At 51.6% G+C, this 17,363-nt stretch overlaps 1 protein-coding gene across 2 annotated transcripts in view; it reads right to left on the bottom strand.

Moving 5' to 3' along the window:
* Positions 1-10,844: 10,844 nt before the first annotated feature.
* The window catches only part of SUFU (SUFU negative regulator of hedgehog signaling), a 132,786-nt gene continuing 126,267 nt past the window's right edge, over positions 10,845-17,363 (bottom strand). For both annotated transcript variants that reach the window (XM_007963979.3, XM_007963980.3), the window contains exons 11-12: positions 17,000-17,068; positions 10,845-14,235 (exon numbers count right to left, since the gene is read on the bottom strand). In XM_007963979.3, coding sequence (XP_007962170.1) covers positions 14,146-14,235; positions 17,000-17,068 — 159 coding nt within the window. In that variant the 3' untranslated portion in view covers positions 10,845-14,145. The remainder of the gene's footprint in view (positions 14,236-16,999; positions 17,069-17,363) is intronic.

Below are 17,363 nucleotides of genomic sequence, written 5' to 3'. Positions count from 1 at the left end.
GCAGCCGGCTGTATACAATGGGTTCGGAGCAGAGCGGGGCAGGCAGGGTGGGGAAGCGAGAGAGCTGGGGGCTGCAGCGAGCCGAGCTCCCGAGCTGGGGCGGAAGGAGACGGGGGGGTGGTGTCCCTACATCAAGGCCAGTCCCGCTACTCGGGAAGGGGGCGGAGAGTCGCGGCGGGGGGGCGAGGAGAAAGCGGCAGGCGGCGCCTTTAATCAGCACCCGCAGGTTCTGCCCACCCGGCACTGGCTAAAGAAACGGGCGCGGGGCCGGGGGAGAGGCGGGGCGTGCTTTCCGGAAGTGCTGTTACAGCTGCCGGGCGCCCGGCTCCTCCCCCTTTCCCTGTCGCGTTGGGGCTGTTCTGGAGACTGCTCCTGCTATTGGTCCACAAGCTGAGGCTCCACCTCTCTAAGGCGGGGCAGACCCGAGAGTCTCACGTGACTCTCACAAACTTCGGTACGTTAAACATTGGGATGGGAGGGGGTTTTCCGCGCTTGTTAAAAAAGCGATAGCGGGCCGGGCGCGGTGGCTCAAGCCTGTAATCCCAGCACTTTGGGAGGCTGAGATGGGCGGATCACGAGGTCAGGAGATCGAGACCATCCTGGCTGACACGGTGAAACCCCGTCTCTACTAAAAAATATGAAAAAACTAGCCGGGCGAGGTGGCGGGCGCCTGTAGTCCCAGCTACTCGGGAGGCTGAGGCAGGAGAATGGCGTGAACCCGGGAGGCGGAGCTTGCAGTGAGCTGAGATCCGGCCACTGCACTCCAGCCTGGGTGGCAGAGCAAGACTCCGTCTCAAAAAAAAAAAAAAAAAAAAAAAAGCGATAGCGGGGCGAGGTGGCTCACGCCTGTAATCCCAGCACTTTGGGAGGCCGAGGCGGGCGGATCACGAGGTCAGTAGATCGAGATCATCCTAGCTAACAGGGTGAAACCCCATCTACACTAAAAATACAAAAAAATTAGCCTGGCGTGGTGGTGGGCGCCTGTAGTCCCAGCTACTCGGAAGGCTGAGGCAGGAGAATGGCGTGAACCCGGGAGGCGGAGCTGGCAGTGAGCCGACATCGCACCACTGCACTCCAGCCTGGGCGACAGAGCGAGACTCCGTCTCAAACAACAACAACAAAAAAAGCGATAATGCCACGGCGTAGTGGGACCACCTCTTTCCGGGCCTGAAGTGAAGACTCCCGTAGCTCTTTACCCAGAGGGAAAGGAGCCTTTGTCGGTTTGCTCAGCAGTCCAGTGGAACTGAGTAGGAAAATGCAAAGGTTCAGTGTGGGGAGATTTCCCGACGTCCTTAATACTTTTACCTTCATCCCCGGCGCTTTAAACTACCTAGCAAGATAGGCATTTATTCCTCTATTAATAAGGAAACCATGGCTTAAAGCACTGCAGAAATCTGCCAAGGCCAATGGTCAGTCAATAAATCTTTAACAAAAGATTTTTCTAGGCCCTGGGAATTCCCTGAAAAACGTGCAAAAAAATTTAATGTAAATATACGTAGAACAATTTTCTTGATAGAGAATAACAGGCTCACACAAAGGCTTTCTGAAAAAGTGACATTTGAGCTGGGACCAGAATGCACACGAAGAGTCAGATAGGTGAAACCTGGGGGAAGAGCGATCCAGTCAGAAGAAAAAAACAAATGCAAAAGCAATAGAACAGGCAGGTTCCGGGACAGAAAGAAGGCAATGTGTCCAGGAAGAAAGGTAAGGGCCAGAACACACAGGGCCTTCCTTATATATCTATTATATATTATATAATAGTACACTTATTATAAGTGTGCTATATAAGTATAGTATAAGATACTATATATTATAAGTATACTATATAAATATAGTATACTGTTATATATAGTATATATTATCTCTAGTATCGGATATACTGTATATGGTGATAAGTATATAGTATAAATATACTATATGTATTATATGTATTTATAGTATATATTATATATACTATACCATATATTATATATACTATAGTATAGCATATATACTATAACATGCCACATATTGTGTATACTATACCATAAATTATATATAGTATAATATGCCATATATTATATATACTATAATTATTGTTTTTTGAGACGAGTTTCACTCTTGTCACCCAGACTGGAGTGCAATGGCGCGATCTGGGCTCACTGCAACCGCCTCCTCCTGGGTTCAAACAATTCCGCCTCAGCCTCCCGAGTAGCTGGGATTACAGGTGCCTGCCACCACGCTCAGCTAATTTTTTTTTTTTTTTTTTGAGATGGGGTTTTGCTCTTGTTGCCCGGGCTGGAGTGCAATGGCACTATCTCGGCTCACCGCACCCTCCGCCTCCAGGGTTCAGGTGATTTTCCTGCCTCAGCCTCCTGAGTAGCTGGGATTACAGGCACGTGACACCACGCTTGGCTAATTTCGTATTTTTAATAGAGACAAGGTTTCACCATATTGGTAAGGCTGGTCTGAAACTCCTGACCTCAGATAATCCACCCGCCTTGGCCTCCCACAGTGCTATCATTACAGGAGTGAGCCTCCATGCCCGGCTATACTATAATATTTATACTCTTTATATATTACATTTTTCCCTTCTTTCCTCCAAAAATGTTTTAAAAATTATTCCTAGGATTTGGATCTCAACAAAAGGCTGATGGTAGCACCATTTACTAAAAAGGGGAAAATTGAACAGGATTAGATTATTTGAATAAGGCTATTTTCTTTTCTTTTCTATTTTCTCTTTTCTTTCCTTTTTTTTTTTTTTTTTTTTTTTTTGAGACAGAGTTTCACTCTGTTGCCCTGGCTTGAGTGCAGTGGCGCAATCATGGCTCACTGCAGCCTCAACTTCCCAGGCTCAGGTGATCCTGCCTCCTCAGCATCCTGAGTAGCTAGGACTACAAGCACACAACACAGCCCAGCTAAATTTTTGTATTTTTTTCTAGAGTCAGGGTTTCACCATGTTGCCTAGACTGGTGAGTAAAGGGACTTTCTAAGTTGAGTTGGCTCATATCCCAATGGAAATGTTGAGGAGACAATTGTGTATACAGACCCAGTGGGGATGTTTGTCCTGGAGATAGGGATTTTGGAGTCATCAAAGATTATGTTCTAAATGGTAGAACTGAGATTGAAATCCAGTTCTATATGACCCCTGGGTCCCTGATCCTCTGAAGACAGAGCCTGTCTTTAGTGCTTTGCATCTCTTCACATGGGGGGTTGTATGCACGGCAAGTGAATATGTGAATGAATGGATGAATGAATGAATGAACGAACAAGGAGAAAGTGGCTTCTAAGCCCTAATCCTCAATTCCATGCTGTAAGGATGGTGCGAAGAAAGAAGGTCTAGCTTAGAAGCAGTTGGAGGTCCCTTTCTGGCCTCCTTGCCAGTGACCTCCAGTATAAGCAATCTAAACATTTCCTCACGTACTGTCTTTTTTGAACACTCCCCTTAACTTGTAACATATCATTTGCTTCTTGGCCGGGCACGGTGGCTCACGCCTGTAATCCCAGCACTTTGGGAGGCCGAGGTGGGCAGATCACGAGGTCAGGAGATTGAGACCATCCTGGCTAACACGATGAAACTCCATCTCTACTAAAACTACAAAAAAAATTAGCCAGGCGCGGTGGTGGGCGCCTGTAGTCCCAGCTACTCAGGAGGCTGAGGCAGGAGAATGGCGTGAACCCGGGGGGCAGAGCTTGCAGTGAGCCAAGATTGCACCACTGCACTCCAGCCTGGGTGACAGAGCGAGACTCCATCTCAAAAAAAAAAAAAAAAAAAAAAAAAAAAAAAAAAAAAAAAAGATATCATATGCTTCTTGTTTTCTTCTTATCTTCTAATCATAGATGTCTCCAATTTCCATCTCATAAATGTTGGCAGTCTTCAGAGTTCTGCTTTCCATCCTCTTCTCTTACCGATCTACACCCTGGACCTATCTCATTTACTTCTGAGCTTTATGACCATCTACATGCTGATAACTCCCCAGTCAGTATCTCCAGGCTAAATCCTCACCTCCTGGTTGCAGATCTGTATAACTCACTATGCTGTCTGCACAGATGTCCCACAGGCACCTTGAATTCAATGTTTTGGAAGCCAAACTCATTATCTTCACATTCCAGCCTGTTCGTCCTCCTGCATTCCCCATCTCAGTCGGTGGACCTATCAACAACTTGGTGTTTTTTTTTGTTTGTTTGTTTGTTTTTGAGACAGTCTTGCTCTGTCACCCAGGCTGGAGTGCTAGTGGTGCACTGCAACCTCTGCCTCCTAAGTTCAAGGGATTCTTCTGCCTCAGCCTCCCGAGTAGCTGGGAATACAGGTGCGCACCACCACGCCCAGCTAATTTTTGTATATTTAATAGAGACAGGGTCTTGCCCATGTTAGCCAGGCTAATGTCGAACTCCTTACCTCAGGTGATCTGCCTGCCTCGGCCTCCCAAAGTGCTGGGATTACAGACGTGAGCCACCGCGCCTGGCCTTAAACAACTAATTACCAAGCTGAGGATGAAGTAGACAACCTTGACAGCTGTCTGTCCCTTACTGCCCTCCCTGACCCCTCATCCATTCAATCAGATATTGGGTCCTATAGATCCTTCTCTTAAATCTCTCAGATGATCCACTTGTATATCTGTTGCTCACATGACATCCTCATGTGGAGTTAGAACAAACATCTCAAACTCAACATGTTCAAAAGGATACTAATTTCTGCTCCTTCTTAAACTTGTTCCTGCTGCCGTATTCTGCTTTTCAGTGAACCAACCCTTCAGCAGATCTTTTTTTTTTTTTTTGAGACAGGGTCTCTCTGTAGTGCCCAGGCTGGAGTGCAATGGTGCAATCATGGCTCACTGCAATGTCTGCCTCCTGACCTCAAGTGATCTTCCTGCCTCAGCCTCCAGAGTAGCTGGCACTACAGGTGTGTGCCACCACATGCAGCCAATTTTTGTACTTTTTATAGAGATGGAGTCTTGCTATGTTGCCCAAGCTGGTCTTGAACTACTGAGCTCAAGTGATCCACGTGCCTTGGCCTCCCAGCGTGCTGGGATTACAGGTGTGAGCCACTGTGTCGAGCCAGCAAATCTTGACTACTTCTTAACCTCTCCATTACTTCACCATAATCTCTTGCCTAGATTATTTCAGTGTATCATAACTGGTTTCCGTGCTTCTGCCCTTAACTCCTGGAGTCAATTCTCAATGTAGTAGCCCGGGTAATCTTTTTTAAAAAAGTGGCACGATCTTGGCTCATTGTAACCTCTGTCTCCTTGGATTCAAGCGATTCTCCTGCCTTAGCCTCCCAAGTAGCTGGATTACAATGTGCACCACCACACCCAGCTGTATCTTTAGTAGAGACTGGGTTTTGCCATGTTGGCTAGGCTGTTTTCGAACTCCTGGCCTCAAGTGATCTGCCTACCTTGGACTCTGAGAGTGCGGGGATTATAGGTGTGAGCCACCACACCAGGCCCCAGCCAGTTTTTTAAAAATATAAGTCACAATGGCCGGGCATGGTGGCTCACGCCTGTAATCCCAGCACTTTGGGAGGCCGAGGAGGGCGGATCACCTGAGGTCGGGAGTTCAAGACCAGCCTGGCCAGCATGGTGAAATGCTGTTTCTACTAAAAATACAAACAATTAGCTGGGCACGGTGGTGCATGCCTGTAGTCCCAGCTATTCAGGAGGCTGAGGCAGGAGAATTGCTTGAATCCGGCAGGCAGAGATTGCGGTGAGGCAAGATCGTGCCATTGCACTCCAGCCTGGGCAACAAGAAGGGAAACTCCATCTCAAAAAATATATGTATCTATATAGATATATATGTGTGTATATATATATGTGTGTGTATATACATACACACACATATATATATACACACATATATATCTATATATCAGAAAATGTCACTCCTCTGCTCAAAATCTTCCAATGCCTTCTCAATCCAACCAGAATAAAGGTGAAAGTTTTAGAATTCCCTCCGAGGTCCTGCACAGTCTGGCCTCTGTATAATTTTCTAGCCTTCTCTTCTCCCACTCTGTTGCACCCACACTGGCTTCCCTGGTGCCCTCAAAGACACCCGGTGTGTTTCTCCTTAACTCCCTCACCCTTTGCAGATGCTCTTCAGTGTCCCTGGCCCATCTTCCCCCAGATAGCCCTATGGCACACTTCTTCCAGCAATCGAGATCCTTATCCTTTGTTCAAATGTCACCTATGCTGTGAGGCCTTCCCTGACCTCTCTATTTAAAATGCATCCCTCCCTCCAGCCCCACTTTCCCTCCTCCTCTGTTTCTCCATAGCATGGGTCTCTATGTACGATATTTCCTCCTTTTGAAAATTATTATCTGGGCTGGGCACGGTGGTTCACGCCTGTAATCCCAGCACACTGGGAGGCCCAGGCAGGCAGATCACGAGGTCAGGAGATCAAGACCATCCTGGCTAACACGGTGAAACCCCGTCTCCACTAAAAAAAATACAAAAAACAGGCCGGGCGCGGTGGCTCACGCCTGTAATCCCAGCACTTTGGGAGGCCGAGGCGGGCGGATCACAAGGTCAGGAGATCGAGACCACGGTGAAACCCCATCTCTAAAAATACAAAAAAGTAGCCGGGCGCGGTGGCGGGCGCCTGTAGTCCCAGCTACTCAGGAGGATGAGGCAGGAGAATGGCGTGAACCCGGGAGGCGGAGCTTGCAGTGAGCCGAGATTGCGCCATTGCAGAGAAGAGAGAAAGAGAGAAAGAAGAGAGAAGAGAGAAAGAGAGAAAGAGAGAAAGAGAGAGAGAGAGAGAGAGAGAGAAGAGAGAGAGAGAGAGAGAGAAGATAGAAAAGAAAGAAAGAAAGAAAGAAAGAAAGAAAGAAAGAAAGAAAGAAAGAAAGAAAGAAAGAAAGAAAGAAAGAAAGAAAGAAAGAAAGGAAGAAGGAAGGAAGGAAGGAAAGAAAGAAAGAAAGAGAGAGACCGGGCGCGGTGGCTCAAGCCTGTAATCCCAGCACTTTGGGAGGCCGAGACGGGCAGATCACGAGGTCAGGAGATCGAGACCATCCTGGCTAACCCGGTGAAACCCCGTCTCTACTAAAAAAAATACAAAAAACTAGCCGGGCGAGGTGGCGGGGCGCCTGTAGTCCCAGCTACTCGGGAGGCTGAGGCAGGAGAATGACGTGAACCCGGGAGGCGGAGCTTGCAGTGAGCAGAGATCCGGCCACTGCACTCCAGCCTGGGCGACAGAGTGAGACTCCGTCTCAAAAATAAAAAAATAAAAAAAATAAAGAGAGAGAGAAAGAAAGAAAGGAAGGGAGGGAAGGAGGAAGGAAGGAAGGAAGGAAGGAAGGAAGGAAGGAAGGGAGGGAGGGAGGGAGGAGGAGGAAGGAAGGAAGGAAGGAAGGAAGGAAGGAAGGAAGGAAGAAGGAAGGAAGGAAGGAAGGAAGGAAGGAAGGAAAGAAGGAAGGAAGGAAGGAAGGAGAAAAGAAAAGAAAAGAAAAGAAAAGAAAAGAAAAGAAAAGAAAAGAAAAGAAAATTATTATCTGGCCGGGCACAGTGGCTCACGCCCTGTAATCCCAGCACTTTGGGAGTCCAAGGCTGGTGGATCACCTGAGGTCAGGAGTTCAAGACCAGCTTGGCCAACATGGTGAAACCCTGTCTCTACTAAAAGTACAAAAATTAGCCGGGCGTAGTGGCAGGCGCCTGTAATCCCAGCTACTTGGAAGGCTGAGGTGGGAGAATTGCTTGAACCTGGGAGGCGGAGCTTGCAGTAAGCCGAGATCGCGCCACTGCACTCCAGCCTAGGCAACAAGAGCAAATCTCCAGCGCAGGAAAAAAAAAAAAAAAAAAAAGAAAAAGAAATTATTATCTGTCGCCCATCATTAAAATGTAAGATCTGTGAGGCTGGGTGCGTGGCTTATGCCTGTCATCCCAGCACTTTGGGAGGCCAAGGCAGGTGAATCACCTGAGGTCAGCAGTTCGAGACCAGCCTGGCCAAGATGGTGAAACCCTGTCTCTACTAAAAATAAAACATTAGCTGGGCATGGTGGCACGTGCCTGTAGTCCCAGCTACTTGGGAAGCTGAGGCAGGATAATCTCTTGAACCTGAGAGGCGGAGGTTAGAGTGAGCCGAGATCACACCACTGTACTCCAGCCTGGGAGGTTGCAGTGAGCTGAGATTGCGCCACCACACTCCAGCCTGGGCGACAGAGTGAGACTCTGTCTCAAAAAAAAAAGAAAAAGTAAGATCTGTCAAAGGAGGTATTTTCTTTAATGCTAATACCTCCTTTAGCATTGTGCGTAGAATGGGACCTAGCACATTGTAGATGCCTAATAAATATTTGTCAAATCAATAAATGAATCCCATTCTCTCCATCTAGGTAGATGCTTCTACCCTAATGCAAGCATCACTGGTCACTTTTCCTTCATTCTTACCCCCTTTCAAAACATTCTCCATTCAGCAGACAAGGAGATGGTCCTAAAATGAAAGCTTGATGCCTTAAACCATATACTCCAAATTGCACTCTAGTGCCCAAGCAGAGTTTTAAGGCTTCTACCCTTGTTGTTTTGACTGCCTGGAGAGCTTATGAAAGTAAAGTTTCCTCGTTTTGCTCAACTCATCCTTAAGCATCCTTTAGGTTTTAACTTAGATATCACTTCTTCAGGGAGTCTTTTTTTGAATCTCCCCAGATTGGGTTAGGCACCTGGCTGAAGTCACCCTGATAAGTGGTGGAGCTGGGGTGGGACAGGAAGCAGCTTACTGCCTTCCTCTTTGATGGTTCTTCCTCATAAGTATGTGTTTCCTTGTCTATTTCCCCTCACTGCACTCCGAGCCTCTTAAGGCAGGGCCTGAGTCTGGCATCTCAGTATATAACAGAGTGCCTGGCACACACTTGTTCAAAGAACAACAGAATGTTTTCTAGTTCGTTCCCACGGTGTTATTGTAGAGGCTCGACAATGCATGGTTGGCCTTCATCTGTCCTGTAAAGGTTGAGACCCAAAACCTCCATTCTCCGTCCTTGCAGTGCTCTCATGGTACTGAAATGTATGGGGTGGGGATGGGTGAAATTGGAAGATCAAGGAAGAGGGTCTCTGCCCCAGTAAGACCAGTTCTCTGGCCCCAGTAAGACCACTACTCTCATGATAACCCCCTCAAAGTCTCCCTCGTCCTACAAGTTACTTGGAGAGCTATGCTCATTCAAGCCATGGACACCCACCATCAGTCAGTTGCTTCTTCCCCCATGCCGCCCTCACCTCCCAGACTTCTTGGCAATAAGGAGGAAAGGAGGGGATGGGTCAGTCCCACCATGTCCCCTGGAAGGGGCCTGGAGATGGCTGCCCCTCTCAGACCACATCCAGACCTGCCCCTGCAGGCTTCCTCCTTCTCCTGCGCAGCAAATCACCCCACCCTGGCCTCCCCACCACCTAACCCCCTTGCAGCCTGCCGCCACCTCAGTGCCTGCCTGGCTGGGTTGAGTCACTTGTAGCTTGCATTCTTCTTCTGGTTAGGCCAGTTTGGCAAATCTCTCAGGCTTCCCGGCCCCCCCGATGCCTGTGGGACTCCCTCCTCAGGGCCCCCAGCACCCCAGATGAGGCAAAGCAGACGCCTGGGAGGAATGCACAGGACTTTCTGGAGGAGATATTACAGATGGCATGGTAGATCTCTCTCCTCCTTAATTCTAGGGCTGGGGTCTCTGCCCTAGGCCCAGGAGTCCTTCTCTTTCCAGAAACAGCCTCAGCCTGATGTCCTGCAGAACCACCTAAGCAGAGGATCTTGCTATTCTGCATTCTCTGGGGCAAGAACTTCACCCTGATACTGTGTCCTTGTAGGCTAAAGTCAGATGAGGATACCTTCCCCAGCCCCCAGTCTCCAGGCAGAAAAGGGAAAGGGCATGAGGGCCCCAGACAGGACCTGCTGCACTGCTCCATTCGAGAGTTCAGTAAGAGGCTGCAGGGGAAGGAGTGTGGACCTCTCAGCAAAGGCCCCCCACATGGCTAGGTCTCACAGAAGGGACAGGATATAAGAGCCCCCTCATAGGAGCTAACATCCCCTCTCCCTTGCTTATGATGTCCTAGGACCTCCGCCCCAGCCCCACCCAAATCCCCTGCCACTGTCCAGGATAGAAAACCAGAAGGGAATGAATATGTGAGGGCCCGGGTGGTCACAGGTTCCAAGAACTCTGGGTGCAGCCCTCATCCTGAATGCCAGGCTAGTGCCTTCTCCCCCAGTGCGATGCCTCCCCACACTAGGCATTGGGCTGTTTTGCTGCCCCCCAGCCCTGGAGAGGCAGGAGCTGGGCAGTCCAGGAAAGGAAGATATACCCAATACCTCCCTCCGCTGCCAGGCCCAGTGGAGTTGCTACGGTGGGTGGGCTGGCCTCTGTGTCACCCAGTGGGTGTCGCCGGATCTGAATTGACCTTCTATCTGGATCCTGCCCCTGGGCACTGGATTAGGAGGTAGAATTTAGATGTCATGTGAGAGGAGCTGGAAGCCGGGGCAAGGACTCCGAAGGAGATGAGGAGGGCCTGCCCTCCTCACCTGTCTGGGCCCCTCTTCCTAAGGCAAAAGGGGTTTTTGGTGAGAGGAGGGTAGAAGAGGAATGAAGTGGCAGGGAGAGGGCCTTTTCCCACCGCCTCATCTCCTCAGACTGCTCCTCGCTCCTACCCCCTTGACCTTAGAGGAATTCAGGACCAGTGAGGGAGAGCCTGTCCCTGCAAAGTCATTTCTTCATGACCGAAGAGCCACCAGCTGTGTGATCCCAACTCCCTGGCACCTCCTCCACTCTCGACAACAATCCTGGGGGCCTCCCTCCATCCTGGCTTCTAAGTGGCTAAGTACAACCCACTCCCTCTGCCAGGGCCCCGGGTTTCCTGCTCCACTACTCCCGGCAGCCAGAAATGAGCACACAACCCAGGCACTTCTGCAAAGATGTTTAATGCACTTAGATTACAGAGAGGAAGAGGGGGCAAGAAGGAAACGATATCTAAGTGAGTCACCCAAAAATTCTTACAAAAGTCCCAGGCTGGCTGCAGCCCCAGGAACCGAGTCGCCACTGACATTAAAAACTAATATAAAATTTTACAAAAATCTGCTGGTTGCAGCATTCAGGTACTTGTACAAAAGGAGGGGTCTCTCTACAGGGCTCCTGACTTGTAACAGGGCCCCAGGCACCTCACCTGGCACGGATGTCCTAGAAGCCAGAGAGGGAAGACCAGATACAAAAATACAGTAAAGGAAATTCTCTACTGGTCAGCCCCATAGGGGCACCGACCTTCAGGTTTTCTCCCTGCTTGCAACTCAGTCTGAAACCCCAGTCCCAAGACCCTGTGTCTATTTTTAAAAATGCTCTAGCCCTTTTAGACTCTCCCCTCGGCATCTCCAGTCCCTGCCTTGGAGCACTGCCCTTGGAAGAGAAAGATACAAGCAGGAAGAGGCACCAGCTCCCCAGACAGGCCTGAGACCTCGCACAAGCCTCCCAAACCCCCCTCAGAATTGCAGCTGAGTCTGCAGTCCTCCTGCAGCCTACACTGAGCCAGCGGAGCCACAGGATCCTGCCTTATATAGCAGGCAAACAGCAAAGGGAAAGGCCCTTCTCAGGACCTGGAGGGGTGGGTAGGACTAGGCAAGTCTCCAAGTAGCTTGCAGAAGAGGCAGATTTAGGGAGGGAGGCCCCTTACCTCCTCCACCCACTACAAGGTCAGGGGTTCCCACAGAGCTGCAGGGAGGGAAAGGGGACATTCACCAAGCATCCTGTGCCAGCAGCTATGCTGGGCAGCATCCACGGTCAGCTTGGCTTGATCTTCTTTAAGGTCATCTCTCACCAGCCAGCAGCCTGAGAAACCTCTGGGAGGCACCAATGCCCATGGGAAAGGAGGCCTGGTCAGAGATGCGTGATGCCCTGTCCTGCCTCAGAGCCAGTGAGATGGATCCTGGCCCCTGCAGGATCTTGGATGAGCGTGAGGCTCCTGACATATTGGGGGTACGAAGGGGCCACAGGCTTCATGTGCTCATCATCTCGGAGCTCACCCACTTCTTCCTGCCTTACCCTGCTCCCCTAGAACAGGGCCACCATGCTGGCTGGTGTCTACCTTCAGTCCGCAAAGACCCTCCAGGCCTGGGGCAAGTTGCTGACCAGGTGCTTCACAAACTAATGACAAAGCTTAGCTCAGAAAATGACCCATCCCTACCCAACCAACGATGGAGGCACCCAGCAAATGGAAGCAGGGCAAACTGCAGCAGGGAGCCCTCAGACAGGTCCCCAGCAAGAGAGAGTTGAGGGAGACGCTGGTCACCATGGCAAGGAATGGAGGCGAACTGATGATACCTCTCTGCCTATGAAATGTCAGAAGACAAGAGCTTCACAGGCAGGGCTGCTGTGGTGGGGGATGGCCAGTAGGGCTCCCTCTGGGAAGTCCTCAGGGCAGTAGAGGCACAGCTGCTGACATCAGGTCCCGAGTGGCTTGCATCTTGGCTGGTGGGGACCTGGAGCCCGTCTCTCCCAAATACTCCAGGCTGATGTGCCTTGTAACTCTGAGCTTGATGGAGTTAACCAGATAGCCCTGGGGATGTGTAGAAGAGGCCAGGCCTAGTGGCTCCATGGAGGTTCAACTCTTGCTCCCTGGAGAACCCAGCTCGTGCCCTCATACCCCTGGGGGCAGCTCTTTAACTGGATCTCTCATCAGTGGAGTCCTGCACCCTGTGGGCATTCCTGTGGCATACCTGGTGGTGCCTGCATGTGCAGTGAGGCAGATGGGAGCAATGAGGAGCCCTGCATGGTCATGACTTTGCTTTGAAGAGGTGTAAAGAGTGATCTTGAAGTATTACAGCAGTCCTGTCCCTAGAATTGGGGGTAAGAAGGCAGGAAAGGGGCTTGCTGGTTCCAGGTCAGGAGTGGGAGATAACCCGAGAGGAACTCCAAAACCATGGGCTAGAGATAGGCTGGCTTCTGGAAGGCAGACTGAGATCTGCAGTACTGGGGGTGAGGGGCTGAAGACCATGAGAGACCAGGATGCCAGAAAGGAGACGGGATGAGGAGTGGAGAATGAAAGATAGGGCATTAATGGATACAGGGAGGATGGGAGGGCGGCAGAGAGCAGTGTTAGCAGAACCAAAGTGAAAGAGATGTTGAGAGGTGGATTTTTCAGTTTTAGTAAGCCAGCCCTGCAGCCTGAAGGCTGGGAGGCCCAGGGACTGAGGAAATGGGACAGGACTGATTACAGAGCTGGAGACCCAGGCCCTGAGTGACAGTGGGGATGGTATGTGACGTGCTGAACCTCACCCTCTCACAGGTAGGCCTGGTTGGGTGGAAAAGGCCTAGAAGATGAGGCTGGGGTCACCGAGTCTTTGAGACCCATTCACTTGGAAAACAGTAGCACCCCTCCCTGGCCCCAGCTAAACCAGACTCAAAGCTGCACAAGGGAGTGTCTCTCCTCTCCCCCTGCCCCGGGCTCCACCAGGCCCAGCTGGGAAGAAAAGTCTCTCTGTGCAGCTGGTTCCTCCAGGGCTCTGGGCCGTCAGGCGAACACCAAGCACCTTCTCTGGTGGCAGCCCAAGGAGAGAGACAGCCCTAGGCCTCTGTCAGAGAATACAAAAGTTCGATGGGAATACGAAAGTTCGATGGGGAATAAAGTTCTGTTTAAAAAACATTATATACATGGCTTCTGGACATCTTTGCAGAGCAATAAAATACCATCCGGTTTCTACAAAATAAAATAGGGATGAAGAAGAAGAAAACCAAACATGATCAGAGGAATTGTTCCGTGGCCAGAGGAGCTTGAGTAGCAAAGGCTTCCAGAGCTGAGCTGGGAAGTGCCTCCACGCGCTCTGTACCTGGCTGTCCGCCTCCCTCCTGCTGGGCTGTGCGGTAGGGGGTAGGTGAGAATGAGGCCTGTCTCCACCTAGGGGCACAGCCAGGGTCCAGAGTCAAACCTCAAACCAGAATCTGTGCGGGCTGCAGGCAGGGAGGGTCTGCATTTGCCCACTCACTGGCCTCATGAGTCACAGGGCTTAGGCAGCTGGGGGGTGCGGCCCCTGAGCTGGAGGTGAGGTGGGGGGCCTGTGGCCTGTGCACGGCACCCCACTGGGCTGCAGGGTGGTGCTGCGCAGTCTTCCTCACACTTGTCCTTTTATTTGTGGGGATCTCATTGACGCAACTGTTACACTGGAAGTCACTGGGGAGCAGCTGGGCTCCCCGCTGGCCCCTGCAGGGCCCAGCCCAGGCTAGTGTAGCGGACTGTCGAACACCACGTCAGGCAGGATGGAGACCTTCAGCTTCTTTTCAGGCCAGCTGTACTCTTTGGGAAGTTTGAACTGTGGAGGGAGCAAGCACAGACCAGGAGTGTGAGTGGTTAGCAGAATCCACTGTGCTCTTTCTAGAGACTGCCCAGGCCTGTCCCAGGTGGGAGGCTGGGCTCAAACGGCTGGAGTTGGTGACCCCTTCTTTCCCCACGGCCTGCTAATAATGAGCCAGGTTGGAGGGCGTTTTCTCCTCCTTTCTCCACTAAGCTGACCTCCCTCTTGCTCACTTCCTTGGTTCTGCCTCTGGCCACAGGCATGTAAGGAATCTGCTCCCTGAGGCCCTGGGGCTGGAGGATGGGGGGCTGGGGGAGGGTCTGGAGGCTGTGGGGAAGTGGCCTGAACTCTGTCACTGCCATGGCCTCTTTTTCCGAGGCTAGTGCAGGAAGAACCCCAGAACCTGTCCTCTGTAGCCTTGGCCAAAGGCTCCCAAGGGAAGGAGACCCCAGTTCAGCCCCAAAGTCAGAAACACACTTGCAGCCTTGGTGGGAGCAGAAGAGTGGGACAAGTGTGGCTTGAGGCGATTCCTTGGGTCTGGTGCAGCCTCAAGAGGGGCCAATCCCCACCCTGTTCCCCGTGTTCATTCGCACCGATTCCCAGGGTTACCAGCCTCAGAGTGCTCCCAGTGGTGGCCAAGGAGAGCCAAATGTCTCCCACCCCACCCCAGGAATCACTGATTTGCCTACAGTTGTGCTTCTCCCGTTCACCTGGGAGCTTCTGGTAGGGGAAGGGAAAGAGGCTGATGCCTCTTATTCCCTCTTTACTGTAGGATTTTGCATACAGTCTGGTACACAGCTGGTGCTCAATAAATGCTCACTGCCTGGGACTGATGCTGGAACTTAGACACAAGGTCTTTTTTCTTTTGAGACGGAGTTTCGCTCTTGTTGCCCAGGCTGGAGTGCAATGGCGCGATCTCAGCCCACCGCAACTTTTGCTTCCCTGGTTCAAGCGATTCTCGTGCCTCAGCCTCCCAAGTAGCTGGGATTACAGGCATGGGCCACCACGCCCGGCTAACTATTGTATTATTACTAGAGACGGGGTTTCTCCATGTTGGTCAGGCTGGTCTCGAACTACTGACCTCAGGTGATCCACCTGCCTCGGCCTCCCAAAGTGCTAGGATTACAGACATGAGCTACTGCGCCCAGCCCAGGGTCTGTCTTTCTAACTTGGCTAGGCCAGAAGTCAGGGCAGGGTGGAAAGGAGAGAACAGTGTTCTCAGCTTGCCTGGGGTTGGGGCTGAAGGCAGACAAGCCCAACCCTTCCTGGCTGCCTCCCTCTTCACTCCCTCTGCTGGGGGACTGTCTCTGCCAGGACCAAAGTGGCAAGTGAGGCAGGGTGTGGGGACAGCCTCTGGACCGAAAAGGAAAAAAAGAAGAAAGTCATTTTTAGTGACCTACTTTCCTCTGCTCCCCCTGGCTTCTGTCCCTCTTGCCTGGACTGTCCCCCTCCTGCCCCCAAGCTCAAAGCAGCAGCCTGGCACAGTGCCATCCCAGTGCGACAAGGCCTCTCCGGAAGCGCTTCTGGGCAGCTGGCTCTGGTCTGACTGAATGGGGAGCTGGGACTCAGGGACCAGAGACTTGTGGGGGTTGATTGGCTGGCACGGACTGGGTGCTTGATGGCTTTAGAATATATAAATGAACAAATTTCTCAAGCTGCATCCCAGAGGACAGAGGAGACACTGCTCTACTGGGGTGACCCTGGCTCTGGGGAGTTCCTGTCCACCTGGAGACCTGGACTGGGCAGTCCTGCCCTGTGCACTCCCCTCAGCTTCCTGAACACCAGAGGACTGTGTCCTAGCTGGTACAGCCCGGGGAGCCCTGGAATCTGGAAGCTCCAACCCTGGCTGGAACCTAGCTCCTGCCTGGCCTTCCTCTGGGTAGAAAGCCTGGCCCCTGGGAGGCAAAGGAGTTCTCCCCCAAGCACATTTCCCGGCAGACCGGGCAAGGGAAGGGTCTGTCTCTGCCACAGGCAGGGCAGGGCCCAGGAGAGCTCTCCGGAGGCCCAGCCAGCCTGTTAATGTTCACTAACCCATGGGGCACTGAGGCCAGGAAGGCTCCCATCCCGCTGGGGTGCTAGGGGCAGGAGCAGGGGGAGGGGAAGGGACTTTCCAGGATGAGGTAAGTCCCCGCAAATGAGGATGCCGGGAACCAGGGAGAAAAAACAAAGGGGATTATGGACTCCCTTCCTCTACCCCAGAGGAGTAGCTAGAGAAGGCATAGCCACAGCTGGCCTGCCAGCTCCTCCGGCTCTGTGCCAGGGTTGGAAGAGGGAGACTAAGAGGGGACGGCTCATGGCTGGAGAAGGAAGAAGAGAGAGAGGCTCCTGGGTGGCCCAAGGCGAGGGCAGGAGTCCCTTGCTGCCCACCAGAACTCCCCAGTGGAATGTTCTCTGGCAACAGACATGGGTGTTCTGTTCAGAACCTGCCAGGGAACAGCAGGGGCTGGGGAGAACTCGTACTAGCCTGAAGGCCCTGGCTTCCTCTTCAATGAGGCTCTCAGGAGCTGGCAATTCAGACGATTTGCTGGGTGTCCTTACAAGGGCTGGGGGTAGGGCAGGGGATGGTGAGAGTGCATAGAAACAGAAAAGAAATCTACATTCTCCTCTCCAGCCTATCCCTGCACCTTGGAGAGGAGCCCACAGATGCAGCCACACAGATACATGCAAGCACACACGTACACACGTACACACGCACACATGCATGCACAGACGCGCACACGCAAGCACACACACACGGTCCCAGAGATGGGACCCGTTGTCAGGGAAGGTCAAACAAGCTTACTTCCTCTGGAGAAGTCAAATCTTCTAAATCCTCCAACATTTTCTCTACAAACTCTTCAGTCAACAGAATCTGTGAAGGCACAAGGCAGGCTTTTGTTATTATTTTTTTTAATGTATGATCTTTTTGCCAACCACCAAGCTTTATACCTCTCTTCTGACCATGGAGGAGAGATGAGCTCACTGTGATCTGTTCAAGGGAGAGGGAAGTGTTTGAGGCCTGTCCCTAACTGTCATTTCCCCCCACACCCTCACCTCCCTGCAATATCAGACTGGGGCATAGAAGGAAAGGGGGGGACAATGGGGAGAGGAGGGAGGACATTGGGAGGGCTGGGAATGCTGCTCCCAGAAGGGAAATGAAGACTGGT

Source organism: Chlorocebus sabaeus, chromosome 9, assembly GCF_047675955.1.
Source record: "Chlorocebus sabaeus isolate Y175 chromosome 9, mChlSab1.0.hap1, whole genome shotgun sequence".
Lineage (NCBI taxonomy): Eukaryota > Metazoa > Chordata > Mammalia > Primates > Cercopithecidae > Chlorocebus > Chlorocebus sabaeus.
The sequence above is the reverse complement of the archived record's forward strand: the minus strand, read 5'-3'. Positions and strand labels throughout refer to the sequence as shown.